The sequence below is a fragment of the Acomys russatus genome, chromosome 5 (assembly GCF_903995435.1).
Source record: "Acomys russatus chromosome 5, mAcoRus1.1, whole genome shotgun sequence".
Classification (NCBI taxonomy): domain Eukaryota; kingdom Metazoa; phylum Chordata; class Mammalia; order Rodentia; family Muridae; genus Acomys; species Acomys russatus.
In genome coordinates, this window is record NC_067141.1 from 41,257,632 (window position 1) to 41,278,024 (window position 20,393).

General features: G+C 41.2%; 1 protein-coding gene and 1 pseudogene across 1 annotated transcript in view; one reads left to right on the plus strand and one right to left on the minus strand.

Moving 5' to 3' along the window:
• Positions 1-372: 372 nt before the first annotated feature.
• The window catches only part of Gda (guanine deaminase), an 80,579-nt gene continuing 60,558 nt past the window's right edge, over positions 373-20,393 (minus strand). The window contains exons 9-14 of the mRNA XM_051146242.1: positions 19,213-19,310; positions 16,253-16,320; positions 6,350-6,496; positions 2,949-3,079; positions 1,586-1,613; positions 373-789 (exon numbers count right to left, since the gene is read on the minus strand). Of these exons, the coding sequence (XP_051002199.1) occupies positions 719-789; positions 1,586-1,613; positions 2,949-3,079; positions 6,350-6,496; positions 16,253-16,320; positions 19,213-19,310 (543 nt within the window). The 3' untranslated portion in view covers positions 373-718. The remainder of the gene's footprint in view (positions 790-1,585; positions 1,614-2,948; positions 3,080-6,349; positions 6,497-16,252; positions 16,321-19,212; positions 19,311-20,393) is intronic.
• Positions 11,385-11,505, plus strand: LOC127190220 (uncharacterized; annotated as a pseudogene).

The following is a 20,393-nucleotide window of genomic DNA, read 5'->3' on the forward strand; positions in this document are numbered from 1 at the left end:
AAGAGACTTTATATCTTTAATACTCAACTTCCGTCAAGCATTTTGAAGCGCAGAGCTATATTTGAAAAGCATGTGGCACTCGGGTTCCAACATTCATCCCTAAAGAACGCAAAGCATAACAACAGGACTCTGAAATGCAAATCCATGAAGTGCAAATTTCCATAGACAAAGTCAACCTAGAAGCACATTTTCAAATCCAGTATATTCTTGTTTTACAAGGGCGTTCTCAGCATTTCATCTCCAAGCACAGTCAATGATTTCCCAACATCTTTTCACAGTCTAGCTTGTGCCCTCTCCTAAAAATCTGTTCATTGGTCCATACTGAGTTTCCTAATTTTCACGGTTGTTAGCTCAGAACCTCTAACCACACAGGGTTCTCTCTTCCCTCTGTATTTCCCTATGGAAAGGTTTCACTTCAGTATTAGAAGCACAGCGCCAGCTGCTAACAAGGCCTTCTGTGTGAGCTTAACACAAATCTAAACAGCCCACAAGGAGGCACTGTCATGAAATTATAAATGCTCCGGACCAGAGTCGAGCAGCAGTGCACTTCCTTTGCACAATTTACCAAGTGAGCACTGGAAGTAGACACGGGAACAGAAGTCATCCAAGGAACACGGTACTTTTTTTTTTTTAAACATACTTTCTAACCAGCACCTGGGCACAAGGAAGATTGCAGAACCATGTCATCCCAGGAGAACATCATGGATGTCCAAGGGTCTTACACTGAACTGGAGAACGGAACCACCTGCTTTCCACCCACATAAACCTCCTCAATATTTCGATCATCTCCTGAAAGGAAAAAAAAAAAAAAAAACCACAATGAATCATTTGTACCGTGCTTTTGGGTCAATAACTGCCTTGGTTTCTTTTGAAAAAGATTTTAAGCAACGCACTTTTAAAAGAAGAAAGTCAAGCAAAAAAGTGTTTTTCTTCCAGATTATTTGTAATCTTTTGGGGATGACTTGATCAGAGAAAACAACATAGCTCATCGAGGATGGGGGGGGGGGTGTCTCCATTCTGTTTCTGAGGAGGAAATCACATGAAGATCAATAAACCCCCATCTCCATCCACCCTTTCTGCTGAAGGGGCTGGCTGACATTTCCAGTCCTAGGTGGAAAAGCATAGCTATCTTTACTCCCAGAACCATGCTCAGCACATTGCGGTGAGCTGTCTGCAGAATGTGCCCTCTTGAAGCTCAACTTCATCCAGCCCTGAGCTCACACAATGGGAAGCGAGGCGGAGTAGACTCTCCTTATCCAATTACCATAGGTCTCCAGGAATTGAACTCCTAATGCGAGTTTATTCCTGTTCCAGGATAAGGAGGTTGTGAGGCACAGAAGGAGCATCAGAGGACTTAACATGAAGCTCCCTTCCGCTCTACTCCCTAGCTCGAGATTTAAATGTGCTTGGAATCATTAGGCATTGTGCCATAGTATGCAAGCTCAGTGCTGAGAACTGTTCTTTTTTTTTTTTTTTAATGAATTAACAAATTAACATGCATAAGAGTTTAATGTAGTGTACCACGGACAGAGAGTCTTGACCAAGAAAATGACTGTATTGATCCGGGAAACACAAATCTACCTACCTAGATAGAGGAACTTCTGGATAACAGCCTAAAATGAAAAACAAAGGTGGTAAGAAATAGTACTTTGTATGTTTAGAAATGAAATTTATGGGGGAAATGCTGTTAGCAAAGTCCAGAAATTGAAATTTATTTCTTCATGACAAAATTTGCATTTTAATAAAGACGAGTCTTTTCAAAAACAAATGAAATAATGAATAATGAAAACCTAAGTCCAAAGCAAACAAACAGAAATCACAGTCTAATAGCTACTAAGAAGTGATTACCCATTACTGGAACTTCCTTCCTTTCTTCCTTTCTTCCCTCCCTCCCTCCTTCTTTCCTTCCTTACTTCCTTCCTTCTTTTCTTCCTTGGTTTTGGGACAAGGTCTCTCTACACAGTCCTGAAACTTGCTATGTGGAGCATGCTGGTCTCGAACTTAAGGAAATCTGCCTGCCTTTGCATCCTCACTTCTAGGATTAAAGACATGCACTACCACACCCTGGAATATTCTTGACAGACAGCCTTGAAACTGTTAGAAGCAAACTAGTACATAAATCAAAGAATCAATACAAAAACTATGCAAATAAGTCAAAAGGTATACTGCAGAGGAAAAATGACTAAATGAAAGAGACAAAGCCTATTTCTCAGAATGTCACTCTAATAACAAAGAGCAAAAGAATGAACAAATAGGAAAGCAATGACAATATAGGACACACTCCCCTAAAACCAAGAGCAGGAAGGACATTCTGACACTTTCCTTCTCTCCCAAGGCAGGTCATAAAACTTAGGGAGACCTTCTGGCCTTTCCTCAGATCAAAGCCTATGGTGCTCCTCTGGCTCATGGGACCACGTGGATGAGAAACCTCCCTGTCCAGGATTATTCTTTGTCTTACACTTGAGCAAACAGGTCTTGCCAAGGCCTCCGATTTAATATCCTTTTATCAGGCCCAGTTCCCCACAGCTCTCCTTTCTCCATCACACCCAGCAGAGGAGCACTCAGGTTTATTGGAATCTTGCTTCCTTTATGACTTCTTGTATCATAGAAAACTTAGATCTGTATGCTTTGTTCTGGTTAATAAAACTTATAGGGATTCTCAGTTTTGAACCTGACAGGAATACGTTGCTTCCCCCTGAAATAACAAATGGGACAAACTTCAAATAATCTGGTCACATAGTCAGACCTTGTCTAAAAACCAAAACCAAGAACAAAAAATCCTAAGCCAAAAAGATTTAAAAACAACAGCAACAACAAGACAAACAATAACAACAAAGGCCCCCCAAAGGATTCATATCTCACAAAACAAATAAATACATCTTACTAACTGGTTCAAAATCTGCTCCCCCACTTTACAAAGGCATTGTATTTAACTATTTTTTACTTACCTCAGAAATATCACCAATAAATTCCCCATAAAACAGATCTATGGGGGAGTCCGAAGCTTTGGGATTGATCAAGAGGGCATCAAACTCCTTGCCAACTTCAAAGTTTCCAATCTCACCATCCAGCCCCAAGGCTACAAATGGAAGCGAGTGAAAAGCAGTCAGAAAGGCTTCACATCATTCTGATAGCCTTGTTTGCAAGGACAGACTCTGCCAACATATAACTAAAGCCTCCAAAATTAGTGTTTTAACAGTGGAGCAGAAACGTCCTCCCATTCCAACAGATCACGAGACCTATATCTAGAAAGTGGAGAATAAAAATGCAGACAGCTCTACCCATCACTTCTGTCATAATTCTGGTGATGCCCTGACTTCAGCTGTTAGTGCACACCACCAAACCCTCCCTCAAAGCAGCACACTTGACACAACCTACCTCATCCTTCCCCTTCACCCTCAACACTCCTAGCTTTGCCTTTTTTGTTCCATGAAAGAGTTGGTGATATTTATTTTCATTGCAGTGAATGGAACCTCAAATTAAAAAAAAAAAAAAAAACCTGCAAAGTTTTCATTGCAGGCATATCTATCATTAATTATTTAGTTTAAATCCTTTGAATAGATAAAGGAAAGTCCCTTTTGAAAGTCCAGAGATTCTGTAACTCAAAAGAGTCCCAGTGATTTTGACAAGAAGTCACTCTGTAACTTCAAAGGTTTTCTGGTTGCCCAAGAAAAATGGATCCCTGAAATAGGGCACAGGCCAATAATGTCTACTTACTTCTCCCATCTTACACCTGTAACTCATGTCTCTGGTCACGGGGTGCTACAGAAGAACGTGTCTCATTTGTATAATTTATTAAAGAATTGCAGGTACAGGGTTTTGTTGCCAATGATACTGTTTGATTGGCAGCCCCTTAAAGCCTGTATTCAGAGTAAACATGCACTGAGGTCATAGTTCACGTCTGTATTGTCTATTCCAGCATTTACTCATATTGTGCATCCTGTCACTGCCAGGGTATTTTATGCTGTGGAAATATTGGATATTTTTCTTTTCTGGTGTAGAACAGTATCTGACATGTGATATTTCTGTGCACAGACATCCTGATAACTTGGGAATTTTCATAACATGAAAGTAGAAATCATACTCGTTCTTGAGACATTACTTAAATGGCAACTCTTTTTCACTCTCAGAAAAGAAAAGGCTTTTTAACCTAAAGACATCTTATTGCCAGAGAGAAGTGGGAAAATAATAACTGTTAAAAGCAGCCAGCTGACTTCTGGGAGATCCTGGTGTGAGCCAAAACACTGGTACTTTGCTCCTTTACCACTTACATGCTCCTTTTTGTCCTTGACAAAGGAGCACCACGCCGTGAGCTTTCTTGTTTTGTTTTTTTGAGATAGGGTTTCTCTGTGTAGCCTTGGCTGTCCTGGAACTCAATTTTTAGACCAGACTGGCCTCAAACTCCAAGATCCACCTGCCTTTGCCTCCTGAGGGCTGGGATAAAAGGTGTGCACCAGCACTGCCCAGCTTATACTGTGAGTTTTTAATGATGCATTCAACATGAAAGCGTGCGCTTAGTAGGCCAGAGCAGCTGACACAGGTAGGAGGTCCTGGAGAGTCTGTTGGAATAGCTAAACTATTCATCAATATATGTAAGCTTCAGAAATGAGCTAACGAAGATTCAGTGAACTTGCAAATAGATTTAGACCACCATCTTTCCATAGATCCAACCATGCTGGTCAGCAATTCAAATGGTTTCAAGAAACGCACTCGTTACTTTTGGAATGGAATGCTGGCTGTGTGTAGATGGCTAACAGGAAGTGGATGTAGAGGTTGTGGCAGAACTGGGAAGTGTGACACTTTCGTGTGTGTGTGTGTGTGTGTGTGTGTGTGTGTGTGTGTGTTTTATTAATTCATTCATTTTACATCTCAATAGTTATCCCATCCCTTGTATCCTCCCATTCCTCTCTCCCTCCCGCTTTCCCCTACTCCCCTCCCCTATGACTGTGACTGAGGGGTGTCTCCTCCCCTTGTATATGCTCATAGGGTATCAAGTCTCTTCTTGGTAGCCTGCTATCTTTCCTCTGAGTGTCACCAGGCCTCCCCATCCAGGGGACGTGGTCAAATATGGGGCACCAGGGTTCGTGATGTCACACTTCCAACAGGGATGTCTTCGGCCTGTTTCACTCAGGCTATACCACAGACATAACCAAGGAGAGGAAACTTCCTTAAAGTAGCCAGTGGCCCAACAACATTGATTTAGAAGCTAACTCCCAGGTGGGATAACTTGGCAAGTTCCCACAGCAGCTTGATCAGAAACAGCAACTTGATCAGAAACAGGAGGAAAACCCAGAGTCCAGGATGGAAAACACCATTTCTGCTCAACCTGTTTTCATTGATGAGTGGGTATCAGATTACTAAGCTGAAGTATATAAGATATATAATGGCACTGTGTGGGAGGGGCCGTACTTAAGAAATTCAGAAATGAAATAGAAGGCTTAGGAACGTACGAAGGATGTAACTATGATTTCTTTCCCTTGAAATGTTCTTTTGCTGTACATCATATTCTAGAACATGCAAAGATGATATTGCTGGCTTTCCATGTCTGACTTGTGGCATCATCATACACCCACATAGATCAGTATGTGTATATTTTAATTGCCCTGGAGCTGTGAGTGATTCAAAGCTATTTTCATTACACCATACTTCTAGAACAAACCCAAAGTGATGATTTCTGTCATGGTCACACATGAGAACTAGGGAGAGATGATGAACAACATTCATCTGTCAATCAACTACACTGTTCCATCTTTCTCCATTTAAAGAAGTTTGCATAACCAGTGCCTGGTTTAGGCAGGGATTTATGTGGAGGACAGCCTAATGAGGTTAGAGTCTTCACTCTGCATTAGTGCTCTCTGGATTCACAACATGGCACACTGCATCCTGGCAGCCGTGTGTTACCCAGGTTCCTTTTCTGTAAAGTAAAATTAGCAACAACGGTTGGGAGGAGTGAATGGTAGCGCACACCCAGGGGCATTCACCATGCTGCCCCCTGGAAAGAATTCAACTACCTTGGCAATCACTTCTGATAACATTATCATTTAAGAAAAGAAAGCACTTGACAGCATGGAAGAATGAATTATCTTAACTCATGCATATGGCTAGGGTAAATATTTATTAAAATAATTAAGATGACAGTAGTGTATTCAACATTATCCACCAAAGAGTGAATTCATTGAAAGAATGGCTGCTTCACCACATAGCTGTGCTTTGGGTGTATTATATGACACATATCAGTCATGACTATGGGATTTGCCTCAGCTCACTACGGTGCGCCTTTGTGTTGTAGTCAAAGACACAGACTGGCATGGCGGTACATGGTATGAGAGAGGAAGAAACCAGTCATTACCTTGGCTTCCTCCAAGAGTGGCTAGTCTGAAGACTTCTTTGAGGGTGAGGCTTTTTTCATTCACCTTATTAATTAAGAGGACATTGGAAACCATCACTGCTCTTCTGATGGCATCAAGCATGGAATAGGAGTAGCCACCAGCCACATCTATGGTAGGAAAGACAAAGCAAAAACAGTGACTTTTATGAAGATGGATGGTTTAACAGGTATATAAGCCACCACTACCCCCTCGGGTTTTAATGACAAACGTTCTATCTTTCAGTTTCTAAAAAGTTCTCATCTGTAATAACCAACATTTAAATGAATCAAAAATTTATCATTGGCATAAAAGCAGAAGGGGAAAGGAATGGGATAAATAAAAAAGGGTCACGAGAAAGGGGCACAAATGAGAACAAGTAAACGGCAAAATACATATTAAAATGCTCTAACAAAACTCATTACATTGCATGATCATTTGTAAAGAACACATGTCATTCACATCATATGTATTCCAGAATTAGCTCTGTGACTGCTCAAATCATCACAGGTCTTGTAACTTTTAACACAGCAGAAATGTCTTCTCTCACAGTTAATTTTGGAGGTCAGAAGTCTAAAATCTAAAAGTTGGCAGGCCTGGCAGGGAGTGTCACACTGTGGCAGAATGTGTGTGGATGGTACAAGGCCAGGGCTTGTACAAGCCTGCCACACCCCAGCACCACTAAGGATGTTGGCAAGGATCCAGGCCTTCAGAAGGTCCAGGAAGAATCTTGGTTTATTTCTTATAGCTTCTCACACCTCGTGGAGATCTTGGGTCAGGGCAGTAACTCCCATCTCTGTTCCATGGTCTCATAGCCTGCTTCCCTTGGGTCTTTGTGGCTTTTCTTTTCTGTCCCGTGTAGGCATTGATCCTTAGGAGCCACTTGCTTCATAATGAGTTCATCTTGCAGCCTTACCTTAATTCTACAAAAACCTTCAGTCCTGATAAGGCCATAGTTATAGGTTTTAGCAAACATCTTTTGGAGTTCACAACTCAACCCATTATAATGTCCACATGGCTAATAGAGAAATATATATATTTCTTGAACATTTACAGAACTTGTTCATATATGTCTGAATAACTGTGAAATGCTTATAATATGATTTAACATAAACTCACACTTGCATCCACTAAAAAATGTCTTAGAGTTATTACAATTCAGAAGACGTTTTTAGAAAAATTAAAAAGCCATTTTTAAACAATAGTTCTTTGGGAAGCTTTAGAATGAATATATATTTTGGAAGCTTTGTATGACAAATAACCAAAACTGTATAGGCAGCTTTCCATTCTTGTTGGCATAACGTTCTTGTTGACTGTGTACAGTTTACACTTCTTCACTCAAATGCTGGTTTCTTCACCCCACTCTCTGGATCAGTCCATCTCCAGTCTCAAGTTTGGTGTAAACATGTCACCATTTGTTCTCTGTGTTGTCAATAAAAACAAACTAGCCAATGCTGAGCAATAACAAAGAATAGGGTGGGACATCCTGATCCAGTGAGGGGAGGAGCAAGAGGAGAAAGGAGAGGATGGAACCACCAGGAAAGGACTGGAAAACATGAAGAGAAATGAACCGGGCCTAGGGGATGATTTAAAAGGAATTATAAAGTAGGAAATCAGAATGAGAAGAAACTATACTAGCATGGAGGTTTAGGATGGAGTAATTATTGTATAGCATTGTGCTATAGGCTAATTAAATAGATCCTGGTCTCTCTGTGTCATTATTTGGGTACAAAGCTGGGTAAGGAGTAACTGTTGATTTTACTAAAATAATAATTTGATATTAAATATTAAATAATCTTTCAACACATTCTAGTTGGCATCAATGAATGAGAAATGAGAGTTTTAGTGACTCTGATTAATCCTCTATAATTATCTGAAACACTGCCTTTGGCAGAAACAAATGCATGTTATTAAATAAGTTGATGCAATGTCAAGTAAGATAGCATATTTTATCAGAGAATACATTTTATAGCTAAGCAAATAATCACCATAGCTTTAAATATTCCTATCATTTCTGGTACACATGTATGGTTATTAGTGCCTATAAATATTACAAAGATCAAAAGTAATTGGTTACTTAGTAGCAATTCTGGATTGCAGCTCAATTTCTTTGTTCATCTGTCCTGTATGTCCTTAGGTAAACTTGTATGGAGTTTTTATTTTTTTTAATAAAGCAATTTTCTTTATCTAGAACAGGCTAGTTAGAGGATCATTTGGTTCCCTGAAAAGTTTTATTACAGCTACTTAAGTTATTAGTCTGTATTAGTAAGAAATAATCAGGACTGTGGAGACAGCTCAGCTCAGCCGGGAAAGTGCTTGCCACGCAAGCATGAGGTCATGAGTTTGATTCCCAAGACCTATGTAAAAAGCTGGGTGTGTTGGCACACTGGGAAGGCAGGGACACACAGATCCCCACTCTGCACACTCAGGTAGCCTAAGTGGCAAGCACCAGGTCCTATTCAAAGGCTCCGTCACAGTGCCTAAGGAATGATACCTCAGGTTGACTTCTGGTCTCTGTATGCACATGTGAACACATGCATGTAGACTGACTCACACATATATACACACGAGCATACATATACAAACACACACTCATACACACACACACCTCACATATACACCAACATGTAGACACACACAAATAAATAATAAGCACTCAGTCAGCCTTTTTGTGTGCAATTATTTCCTGTTAATTAAAATGAAGCAAATAAATTAACATACCAAGAATCATTACAATAACAACACAACATTGGCTCAATTGATCCTCAATACACACATGTAAGGAATCTGCTATTATCAACTCCATTTTAGAGGCAAAACCATCAAGGTCATGGACAAAAAAACTTGCTTTTTTACCCAAGGTGCCATGCCACAGCAGCTAGTGGTAATGTGGTAATTCATAGAACCTCTAACAGCAGAGGCTCTCAAACATGAGTTTTTGTTAAAATTTATTTTGGAGACTTTTGTTAAAACAGACTTTGTGAAGTTGCTTTGTGAGAATCAGGGAAGGGGTAAGTTCAAGAATCTGTCTTTTAAAATTATCTTTCAAGTTCATGGTTAAAAATGAATACATGGAGCTGGGAAGACAATTCAGTGTTTAATGACACTGGGCGTTCTTCTAGAGGACCTAGGTTCCGATCCCAGCACCCACAGAATGGCTCCCAATATCTGTAATTCCAGTTCCAGGAAATCAATACCATCTTCTGGCCTAAATAGGCACCAGGCACACACATGATGTACAGACATACATGCAATCAAAACACCCACACACATAAAAAAAATTGTATGCACCTTATGAATACAGTGCATACACAGTATGACATTGGTGTTTTGTTTTGTTTCAGGGCTATGGTTGGAACTCAGGGCCTCAGCTATGCTACGCCAACATTCTGCCATCTTAGCCCTTCCTAGGCCATTTTGATGTTTGGATGCATCACGGTGTAGCTCAATCAGGCTGCTTAACATATACATACACATTATGTCCCCCACTACCCAGTGAGACCACTTAAAATGTCCTCTTAGCACTTTTTGAATACACAGTATGTTATTGGTTGTATTTTCCAGAATATACAATAGAACTCCTGGACTTCTCTTGTCTAACTGAAATTTTGAAGTCTTTTACCAGTTGATTAAACTGTATCAAAAGAACACAAGCTAATTTTAACACAGTCCATTTTGTAAAGTACTTCCTTTAAAGATCAATTGTAAAGCTCAAAGTACCATTCACAATTTATGTTAAAGCACCATTTACTCAGATAGCTTCTCTTGAAGATAGCTGAGCTGCCTACCCACAGCATGTGTTACATTGTTTGAGGACACTGAAGCATTGTTGTTTGTTGTTGTTGTTTACTCCTTTAGTTTTAGTTCTTCATTTTCTAATCCCTGTATGAGCGTCCCTCACTTGGCATGATCAGTGCTCCAGACAACACAGACCTGAGTTTGAACACTCGTGGTGCTACACTCTTAGCTACAGACTGACTGGCAAGCCAGCAGCCTCACTGAGTCTTAGATGACTCATCAGTAAAACAGAGGAAATTCTTTAAATTGGGAGATTAAATAAAATGATAGCTGTCAAGTAAAAAAAAAAATAATAATAATAATAATAATAACATCAGCTATGTTTACTAAAGTAGTGAACTAAGAATACAATAATTTGGGAAGAATGCACATTAAGTGTTCAACTATTTTGTCCTGTACGTCCATCTTTATAGTTACAGTAAAGATGCTAAATGTAAGGGTAGAATGAAACTCTATTACTGTTTGGTCTGAAAGCATGCAAAGACTAAATATCTTCCATTCTATGGAGATAGGGACTTAAGGTGAACGTAGGATAAGAAAGCATGGAGTGGTGTGGACATAGATCTAAGTAATAACAGTTAGCTAAAATACTTATAAATATTTTATAAACTATTATAGAAATGGGCCAGCTGTTGTGGAGTACACCTTTAACACCAGCAGTGGCAAAAGCAGCCAGATCTCTCTGAGTTTGGGGCTAGCCTGGTCTACATGTGAGATGATACTGGGAATCACACAGTGAAACATGCTGTTGGCCTTTTAAATTCTGAATCCTCAGGAAGAGTAACAGATACAGAGAGCAAAATGACTATATTTTTGTCATCCTTTCAGGAAGTGAAAAATTATTAGAAGGGCCCAGGATGGACTAGATACCTATTAAGTCTAGTATTTCAGCCAGAAACAATGGCAGCATATGGCTTGTGGTAGAGACCAGTGTGGAAAACAAAGTGGATTCAGATAGTAGGAAGGTGACACAAGGCTAGACACTGTTCTGGCTTGGACATGAGGGAGGAGGATGAAGATGCTCAGGAAATAATATCTTGGTGTCTATGTGAAGAGCTGCATTCCCTGACAAGGAGACTTCTTACCAGAGTTAAGCCTAAATATGATTTGGGGGTGATAGTGGAATTTGAAGTTCCCAAGAGGAGGGAGAGTGCCCGCAACTGAAAATTCAGGCTTGGATTTCAAAGGAGGAGTTGGAATGCACATAAAAACTGAGAGGCTCCTGCCCCTGGAGGTGTTGCAGGTGTGGCAGTTGCATCAGTAGGTGACAGAGAGGGGAGAAGCTATGTCTACACTCAGTGTTCAATCCTGTGGACACTTGAATGATTAGTAGCCTAACATTCCCTGAAAAGAGTGAGCCTGAGATGACCACCAGTCCAGGGCTAGGGTGTCTGTCTGCACAGGGAGCTAGCCTGAGATGACCACCAGTCCAGGGCCAGGGTGTCTGCACAGGGAGTTAGCCTGAGATGACCACCAGTCCAGGTCCGGGGTGTCTGCACAGGGAGCAAAGCCTGAGATGGCCACCAGTTTAGCACTGTGCAGGCCTGAGGGAGCAGACCACACTTGAGATGACCCTTGCTGATTGCCATAATGCAAAAGCAGGGGCATAGCATTCCGGAGATGACCCCAGACATTTGGAGACGTCAGGCACCATTAAGAGGAGCAAGTAAGTGGTGAAAAAAAGGAAAGAGAAAGAGAAACAGAAGGATGTGGTCACAAGAAAGAGAAGCAGAACTGGAGACCTAGAGGCAATGAGGAATAGCCTGATTAAGTAGCTGGTGATGCCACCTGGGACCGTGGATCCTGGCCAGTGTTGCCACCAAGGGCCACATCTGGGTCTGTGGCCCTACAGCAGCAGAGGTCTGTTACCACCAAAGGTCAGGCAGATTTTCCCTGGTCTGGGCTCTTGCCTAGGGACATGTTATGTCTGAAGGCTGTACAGAACTGGCCCCACCCATCACCTGGGCATCCTGGGGGAATGAGAGCAGGAGAGCTGACCCTTCCACTCGCCAGATGAAGAATGTGGGAGAGCTACCCTATACATTGCGGGAGTTGTGGGTGAGCCAGCTCTGAAGATACAAACATGGAAGATCTGGCTCTACCACTTGTCTCCCTTGTAATAGTGTGGATGGAGAGACATCCTCCATCCCTCCTGCCCCTTACCACCTGTGGCAGCTAGGAGTCATGAGAGCAGGGGAGCTGTCCCTGCTCCCTCACCAGCTACAGCACTTCAGAGAGCAGGCCCTGCACCTCACCTGGGCAACATAGTAGAGATGACCCTGGTGGCAGGGGTGCTGTTGAGCCAGCTCTGAGAGCATGAATGTAAGAGATCTGGCCCTGCCACTTGTCTACCTTGTGGTGAGGTGGGTGAGGAAGAGATGACAACCCCCCTCTCACCCCTTCCCACTTACAGGAGTCAGGAGAGCTGGCCCTGAGGTCATCAGAGCAAAAGAGCTGTCCCTGTCCCTCTCCTGCTACAACACTTAGGAGACCAGGCCCTGTGCCTTGCCTGGGCAGCACAGTAGAGCTAGCCCAGAATGTGCAGGCTGTGGGTGAGACAACCTGAGGGCAAGAGTGTGGGAGCCCTTCCCTCCTTTTTGCTCTCTCCACTGGCAACAGGTGAGAGAACTGGCCACTATGGGGTCAGAAGAGCAGGAGAGTTGGCCCTCTCCTTCACCAACTATAGCACTAGAGTGAGTGGGCCCTGCACCTCACCTGGGTAACAGAGTAGAGCTAGCCCTGGTTTCAGAGCTTGCTGTTGAGCCTGCCCTTAGGGCATGAGTAGCAGAGCTGATGGGCTGACCAGCTCAGATACCTCACAGGCCCAGCTCCAGGGCTTTGAATTGGCCTACCCAAATATCTACCCCATCAATGAACTGCTGGAGTGCAGATCCAAAACTACAGGATCTCCACGACACAGGGCAGCAACAGGATATCTGAAAGGAGTCTCAGTGAGATTCCAGTATTTACAGTGTAGCAGAAGCCAGAGGTCTCATATAAGACCAACAAGTCATTGCAATGAACATTTGCAAACAAAGAAGTGTGGACAAAAAGGTATACTGTGGGATACACTGTGACACACTACAGATTCCATGATGAGATTTTTTTTTTGGGGGCGGGCTACCGCAGGGAAAGTTGCAAGGATGGAGGGTTGCTATGAGGGGAGGGAGGGATGAGTGGGATTGGGGTGCATGATGTAAAACTCACAAAGAACCAGTAACTTTCTTTTGTTTTTGTTTTGTTTTGTTTTGAATGAGAGGCATGTCTGGAGTGGAAGACAAAAACTCCTCAGGGGGGAAAATGTGAAGTTCCAAAAAAAGATTGACTTGCTGAGCTTTGAAAGCAGCTTGTCTGAGTATCAAGGAAAAGGAGAACAAGACTTCAGAGAAGAAAAAAATGGCCAGCCACAGGGGAAGATTTTTTAAAAAAAGACTCAGCTTTTCTGACTCCCGTATAAGCTATTGAGACCAGGAGAAGTGTCAACTACAGCAGACCACAGAGGCATCCAGAGCCATGACAAAATGTCATCTTTTCAGAGGCAGCAAAGAGATCATAGCTGTAGACAGTCACAGAAAAAAAAAAAAAAAAAAATCAAGATGGCTTCCTTGATGGCTGGGCAAGAAGGGTGGAGGGGGAAGAGCTTGCTTAGTTTTCTTTCCTATATAATCCTAGACCACCTGCCCAGGGTGGCACCACCCACATTGGCCTGGGCCCTCCCACATCAATCATTAATTTAAAAGAAATGTCCCACAGACTTCTCTATAAGCCAATCTCATGAATCCAATTTCTCAGTTGCAGCTCCCTTGTCCCTAATTACTTTAGCTTGTGCCAAATCATAGGGAATGGTGGCACTGCCAGATTAGGGTAGAGAACAGTCCCAGGGAAGTGGGACAGTGGCTCCATGTACACTGTTTTAATGAGTTTGTACATCTTGCTATATGTATTTGTTTTATACATTTAAGCTTTCCCATCTGGTCACTGTTTGGGCCTTACCCACTGTTGATTGTGCCCTTTTCTTTATATTTTAGAGCCTACAGACCCTATTTTAATAATTCCTTAAGTAGTTTTCTTCATCCAGAGTAAGCATTCTAGATCCAAAATTCTGAACTCTCAAATTCAAGTTACAACACACTAGAAAATTCCACATTTGATGTCATGTGTCATACTCATGTGAATAAAAAATAAAATTACCCCAGTCTATGTGTATGAACTATATATGAAACATAACAAATGTCAAATGAAGACCTGTGTCCATTCTTCCAAATATTTCTTCCTTACACAGCATCCATCACTTAAAATTTGTATAATAACATGTTAAAAATATACAAATAATATAAGGACTATAAAACCAAAACTCAAGGAAGGATCTGATGCTCAGTTTCAAAATAAATTATCATGTGTTTCCACCAAAGGAAAGTCTTCTTGACTTACCATGACTTAAAAAAACAAAAAAACAAAAACAACAACAACAAAAAAAACAGATATACTTTTAACACCATTAACATGGTCTCTTTATAATTTCTAACATAATTTATCCAAGAAACTTTAATCATTTCTACAGTAGTCTTCAAACAAATTCACTTCTCTGAATTCCCTGATGCTGTCACTGTTCTCAATTTGAACCTTAGAAGAAGTGTGTCACCTGCTCTGGTTACCCCTTCTTTTGTTATTATTAACACACATTAATTGTACAAATGAATAGATTTTGCTGTGGCAATTCAATACATGGATGTATCTTATCAATCTTTGGTCATGTCTATTTTCTCTTCTTTTACCATCTTCCCCATCCTCATGACCCCTTTCCCAGATACAGTCCATTTTCTACACTTAGGAAACCTTTGTGGGTTTTGTTTTGTTTTGTTTGTTTGTTTGTTTTTTAGTTTTTTGAGACAGGGTTTCTCTGTGTAGCCTTGGCTGTCCTGGACTCACTTTGTAGACCAGACTGGCCTCGAACTCACAGCAATCTGCCTGCCTCTGCCTCCTAAGTGCTGGGATTAAAAGCATGCACCACCACACTCGGCCTCACCTTTGTGTTTTTGTTGGTTGGTTGGTTTGTTAGTTTCTACTTGTGGGAAGGCATTATGAACTTGTGTCCCTGTAACTTGGTGCTTGGCTGGTGACAGTTTCCCGTGACTTCCCTGTGTGTACTCACATTCCTATATAAAGACCCTTCCTTTTGACTCATCACTAATGATAGAGACTTTCAAGTAATTACTTTCAAAGGGATCATAAGGGGAATATTTTACAAGACTTTATATACCTGAGAAGTTTGCTGCTTTTACACAAGAAGGAGAGATGACCAGATATATGAATAGTATTTTTGATTAATAATCCATTTGCCTTCAAACTCTTTGCTATTATTTGTACCACAACAAAAACAACAGTCTAAAAGGAGGCTGGCTTTTAACATTTTATTCCCTGATTCAATGATTTGGGAAATAAAATATTTTGCCACAAGATGTTCAGTTATGACTTGGCACATGGGGTATAAGTTCTCTCAACACTTTTCTTTCTCAAGCTCTGACTGCGACTTAGTATGTCTATCCCAGTTCCTTATCAACAAGAAACACCTGTCTGCATACTATGCCTTAACCTCCTGACCCATGATCATTGATCAGTTCTGGCCGCCCCCCCCCACCCCCACCCACCCACACACTATCCTGTGACACTAAGGTGCTCTTGCTCAGTTTTAGTCTCTACATCACTGTCTAAATTTTCAGCAAGAGTAATTTAATTCCTTTTTTAGGAACTTATTTTATTTTTTAAATTTTGTTTCCACGTGTGAGTTTGTACATGTGAGTGCAAGTGCTCACTTAGCCAGAAGAAGGTGTTATATCCTCTGGAGCTGGAACAGACCATTGTGAACTCTTGGGCATGGATGTCCAGTTTGTAAATAACAAGCAGGGGTAATGGCTTTGGGTGGGAAAAGGTTTCAAAAATTCTCCATATTTGATTGATGCTTATTATTGGCACCCATCCATCCCTAGCAGCTAACAAAGCTCACATGCTTTAAGCACAGACCCAAGACCTGCAAATCCGTTATATCAGAACAGAATTCACCAATTCAGCTCCAGATGGAGGCTGCTTACCTGTCCCCAGCCCTATCTTCACTTTATGCTTTAGGACGTCAAGCACGTTCAGTAAACCGCTGCTCAGCCTGGGGAGAAAGAAGATGCAAGAACAAGACGGTTCACGTGATTTGAGAGCATAAGGACACTGCCAACGGAGAGGGCAATGTCACTGAAACCTGTGATTCTTATTCTTATTAGCCCTAAGGTTAACAGTCAGCCAGACCAGGTCAGGAAAGTGTAGAGAAGACCACAAAAAAGCTGCTTCCTGGCCTGAGGTCACTCCAGGGAGGTACAAAGGAGCAAGGACCAGGGGGAAAGAAGAAGAAGAAGAAGAAGAAGAAGAAGAAGAAGAAGAAGAAGAAGAAGAAGAAGAAGAAGAAGAAGAAGAAGAAGAAGAAGAAGAGGAAAATCTACATGGAAAATGGTGAAGAATTAAGTCTTTTAGTTAGTCTGCAAGTCTAATAGAGTTAAAGGCTTTCTAGCCAACTTCTTCTACAATAGGAAATAGAAGTTACAAAACATCGCCTTCCCTAGGCGTCTAGAACAACATATTATCCTAATGAGAAGCAGTTTGTGTTAGGGCAGAAAAATAATACCCTGGTGTATGATGCTTTTGCCTCAGAAGCAGCCTCAGCCTCAAAAGTGAGAGTATCTGTCTGACCTCCTTTTCTCCTGTGTCCATACCGTGGAAGTCGGAATTTCTCAGGCTGTGGTATAGCTCGGAGAAGCGCTTGTTTAGGATGCATGTGGCCCTAGGTTGATCCCCAATAATAACAACAAACCAACTAAAATTTCTATTGTTTTCCCCTAAGTATTGCCATAATCTTCCATCCTTATGTCTTATGCTGGGCAGTGGCTCTTGGACATACTTAGTCTTAAAGACAGTCATAGCCTCCATTTTGGAAGAGGTCCTGCCCCCTTCACAGAGGGCAAACAATATGACACCAGGACCTAGAAGAGGTGAAAATGCCTTCTCCAGTATCCCAACTTGATAACTTGGCACTAGATCGAAATTTCTTTGTCCAGTTACACTTCTGTGTGGTTTTCATAGAGAGTTCTTTATATCTGCTGGTCTTCATTTAATGGTTCTATGCACATAAAACTTGGAGTAAGCATATTTCCTACGAGTTTCTCTCATTAACCAGCGCTATTTTAGAAGATTGGTGATGGCCTTGTGATAGATGTGAAAAGGTAATCTTATCCCATGTTTTTCTTCCCCTGTGATTACAGGGTCAAAGATGGTACAACCAAAGAGGCGGAAGCCAGTGGATTGTGATCTGGAAGTGCAAATATGCTGCTTCATATAGTAGCAATTAGGAAAGAGAGTTCCTGGCCTGAACTTTGAACCTCATCACCTTCATCCGGTTACATCAATAAAAAGATAAAGGAAGCTAAATCATGTCATATGTAGGAGTTAAGACGTTTTTAGGCCTGATAAATGTTTTAAGTTGATAGAGATTAGCTGTGATAGATATTGATTTACATTAAAAACTGTAGGCTCACCAAGATAGAGAAGATGTTTTCTTCTAGGTTGCCAAATACAAATAGTCAAAACACTATGAATACAACATTTATGTAATTCCTGATTGTTTTGTGTTCTTCTTATTGTATGCAGTTTATTGTATATATGTGTAATAACATAAATATATATGTAAAAATTAATTAATTAAAAATAAAAGAAGTCTAAGAACATAGGTGGTAAAATGGCTCGGCTCAAGAATACACTGCACTATAATTTCCAAAGCACCAGTGTACACAAGGAAAACCCAAAACTCTCCAAGATCAGCATTTATTTGAAAAGCTGCATCATGCTTTAGGAGAGTATTTTACAGTTCACCCAAGGGTTGTTAAATTCTTGTTTCTAGGTTGTATTTAAAGTGACTGGGTCATGAGCATTTACTTTGTTTGAAAACTCAGGGTCTTCTCAGGCCTTCAAATTAACTAGAAAAAAATGCCTCATGCCCTTACTACATTACACATACACACACACACACACACACACACACACACACACACACACACACACACTTTATTCACAAAGTCCCTAAGCTTGCTAAGACCTCCAGTTGTTTGATGAGGCACTCTCCTCCCCATGCACAAGGCTCTTCTGTTCTTGTTGGGGAAAGCTCAGAAGTTCCAGGGAAATGGTGGCCCTCCACAGTCACCCAGTCCTCTGCCACTGCTGAGTGTTTGCTGCTGCCCCCCAGTCCTCCCTTCCTGAGATGGACAACTGACAGCTATCTCAGCTCCCTAGAAGACTTAGACTCCAGGATCCCACCGTGATAACCGCCTTGATGCCATTGACTTCTTCGCTGTGTGTTAGACTTCACAACAGCACTAAGATCACCTGCCCCCATACACTCCTTGTACAGCTTTAAGTTCGTAATCCAGCATACATGGATGAGAATCATTATCCACAAGCTCCCTAAAGTTATATCTATGGGCTTGTTTTGCTGGAGATATAAGCCATAAGTTTCAGCTGACTCACTGATGAATAACCTTGAAGAAGGTTAAGGATGTGTTACAAATAAACCTTTCATATTCTGGGGAATATGAAACATCCTGGGCTGTCCTGTGGGAGCTACATCTCATCGCACACAGCAACATGACAAAGTTCTGTACGCTTGTAATTCTAATCTAGACTTTGGAGCAGACCATCTCCTGGAGACATGCATTCTTTCAATCTGTTCTTAGCTGTAAAACATGAATGATATTGATTTTAAGATCTGTTGATTCAACTTCCTATTGCTGCACACAATGACAAGATTTCCAAAGATGTAGTGCTCTTTAAATGGATACACTACAAAAATGCCCTATTTGAAATGCCTTCTTTTTTCATCTTAGTATGCATCCACTTGGTTCCTTTCTCACTCAAACCAACTACAGAAACTAGATACTAGAAGGAATGATCAAGAAAACAAAAAATACCAATGTACACTACACATTAATAATCTACCAAATAGTTATTGTCTACTTACGACAAGTTAGAGTTGGGACAATGTGCAATGGATGCTCCTCGTTCACTGAAGATGTTAAGCTCTTCTTCAGAAAGGTAGCAGCCATGTGCCATCACCGTCTAGAAAGAAGAATATTCTGCATGAAGTTTACCATTAAAAATGCTTGCACTGTAGAAGAGTGGATAAAGAAACTGTGGTACATATACACTATGGAATACTACTCAGCTATTAAAAACAAGGAATTCCCGAAATTTGTGGATAAATGGATTGAGCTAGAAATGATCATAATGAGTGAGTTAACCCAGAAGCAGAAAGAATCAAATGGTATATACTCACTTATATCTGCATACTAGCCCAAGGGGCATGTCCCACAAAAGCCTTCACTTACCAGGAAACTGGGACAGAGGGGAAGGCATCCTATTGGGACTCTAAATGAGAGAAGCATGGGAGAACAGCGAAATAAAAGGATACAGAGGGTCCTAGAAATCTACAAGTAGAACAATATGATAGGCAGATTTGGGCCCAGGGGTCCCACTCAAACTAAGGCACCAGCCAAGGACAATACAGGAGGTAAACTTTAAACCCCTTCCCAGATCTAGCCAATGGTCAGAATATTCTCCACAGTTGAGTGGAGAGTGTGATACAACTTTCTCACGTACTCTGGTGCCTCACATTTGACCATGTCCCCTGGAGGGGGAGACCTGGTGGCACTCAGAGGAAGGACAGCAAGTAGCCAAGAAGAGACTTGAAACCCTATGAGAATATATAGGGGGGCGTAATCCCCCTCAGGAACAGTCATACGGGAGGGGAATAATGGGAAAAAGGCGGGGGGGGGGGGGAGGAATGGGAGGATACAAGGGATGGGATAAACATTGAGATGTAACAAGAATAAATTAATAAAAAAAAAATGCTTGCACTAGTACTCATGGCTAAATACTGCAAGAAGACACAGAAGCATTGGCCTCTATGAGCACAGTTGCCATTATTTGAAAGGACAAAAATCCCTACATTAAAATATATATTACAAAAGTCTCAACAAATTTGCATATTTTTACTATCTATCTATCTATCTATCTATCTATCTATCTACCTATCATCTGTCTGTCTGTCTGTTTATATATCCATCTATTCATCTATTTATTTATCTAATGATTGATTGGTTGTAGTGCTGGCGATCAAACCCAGTACTCTACCACTGAACT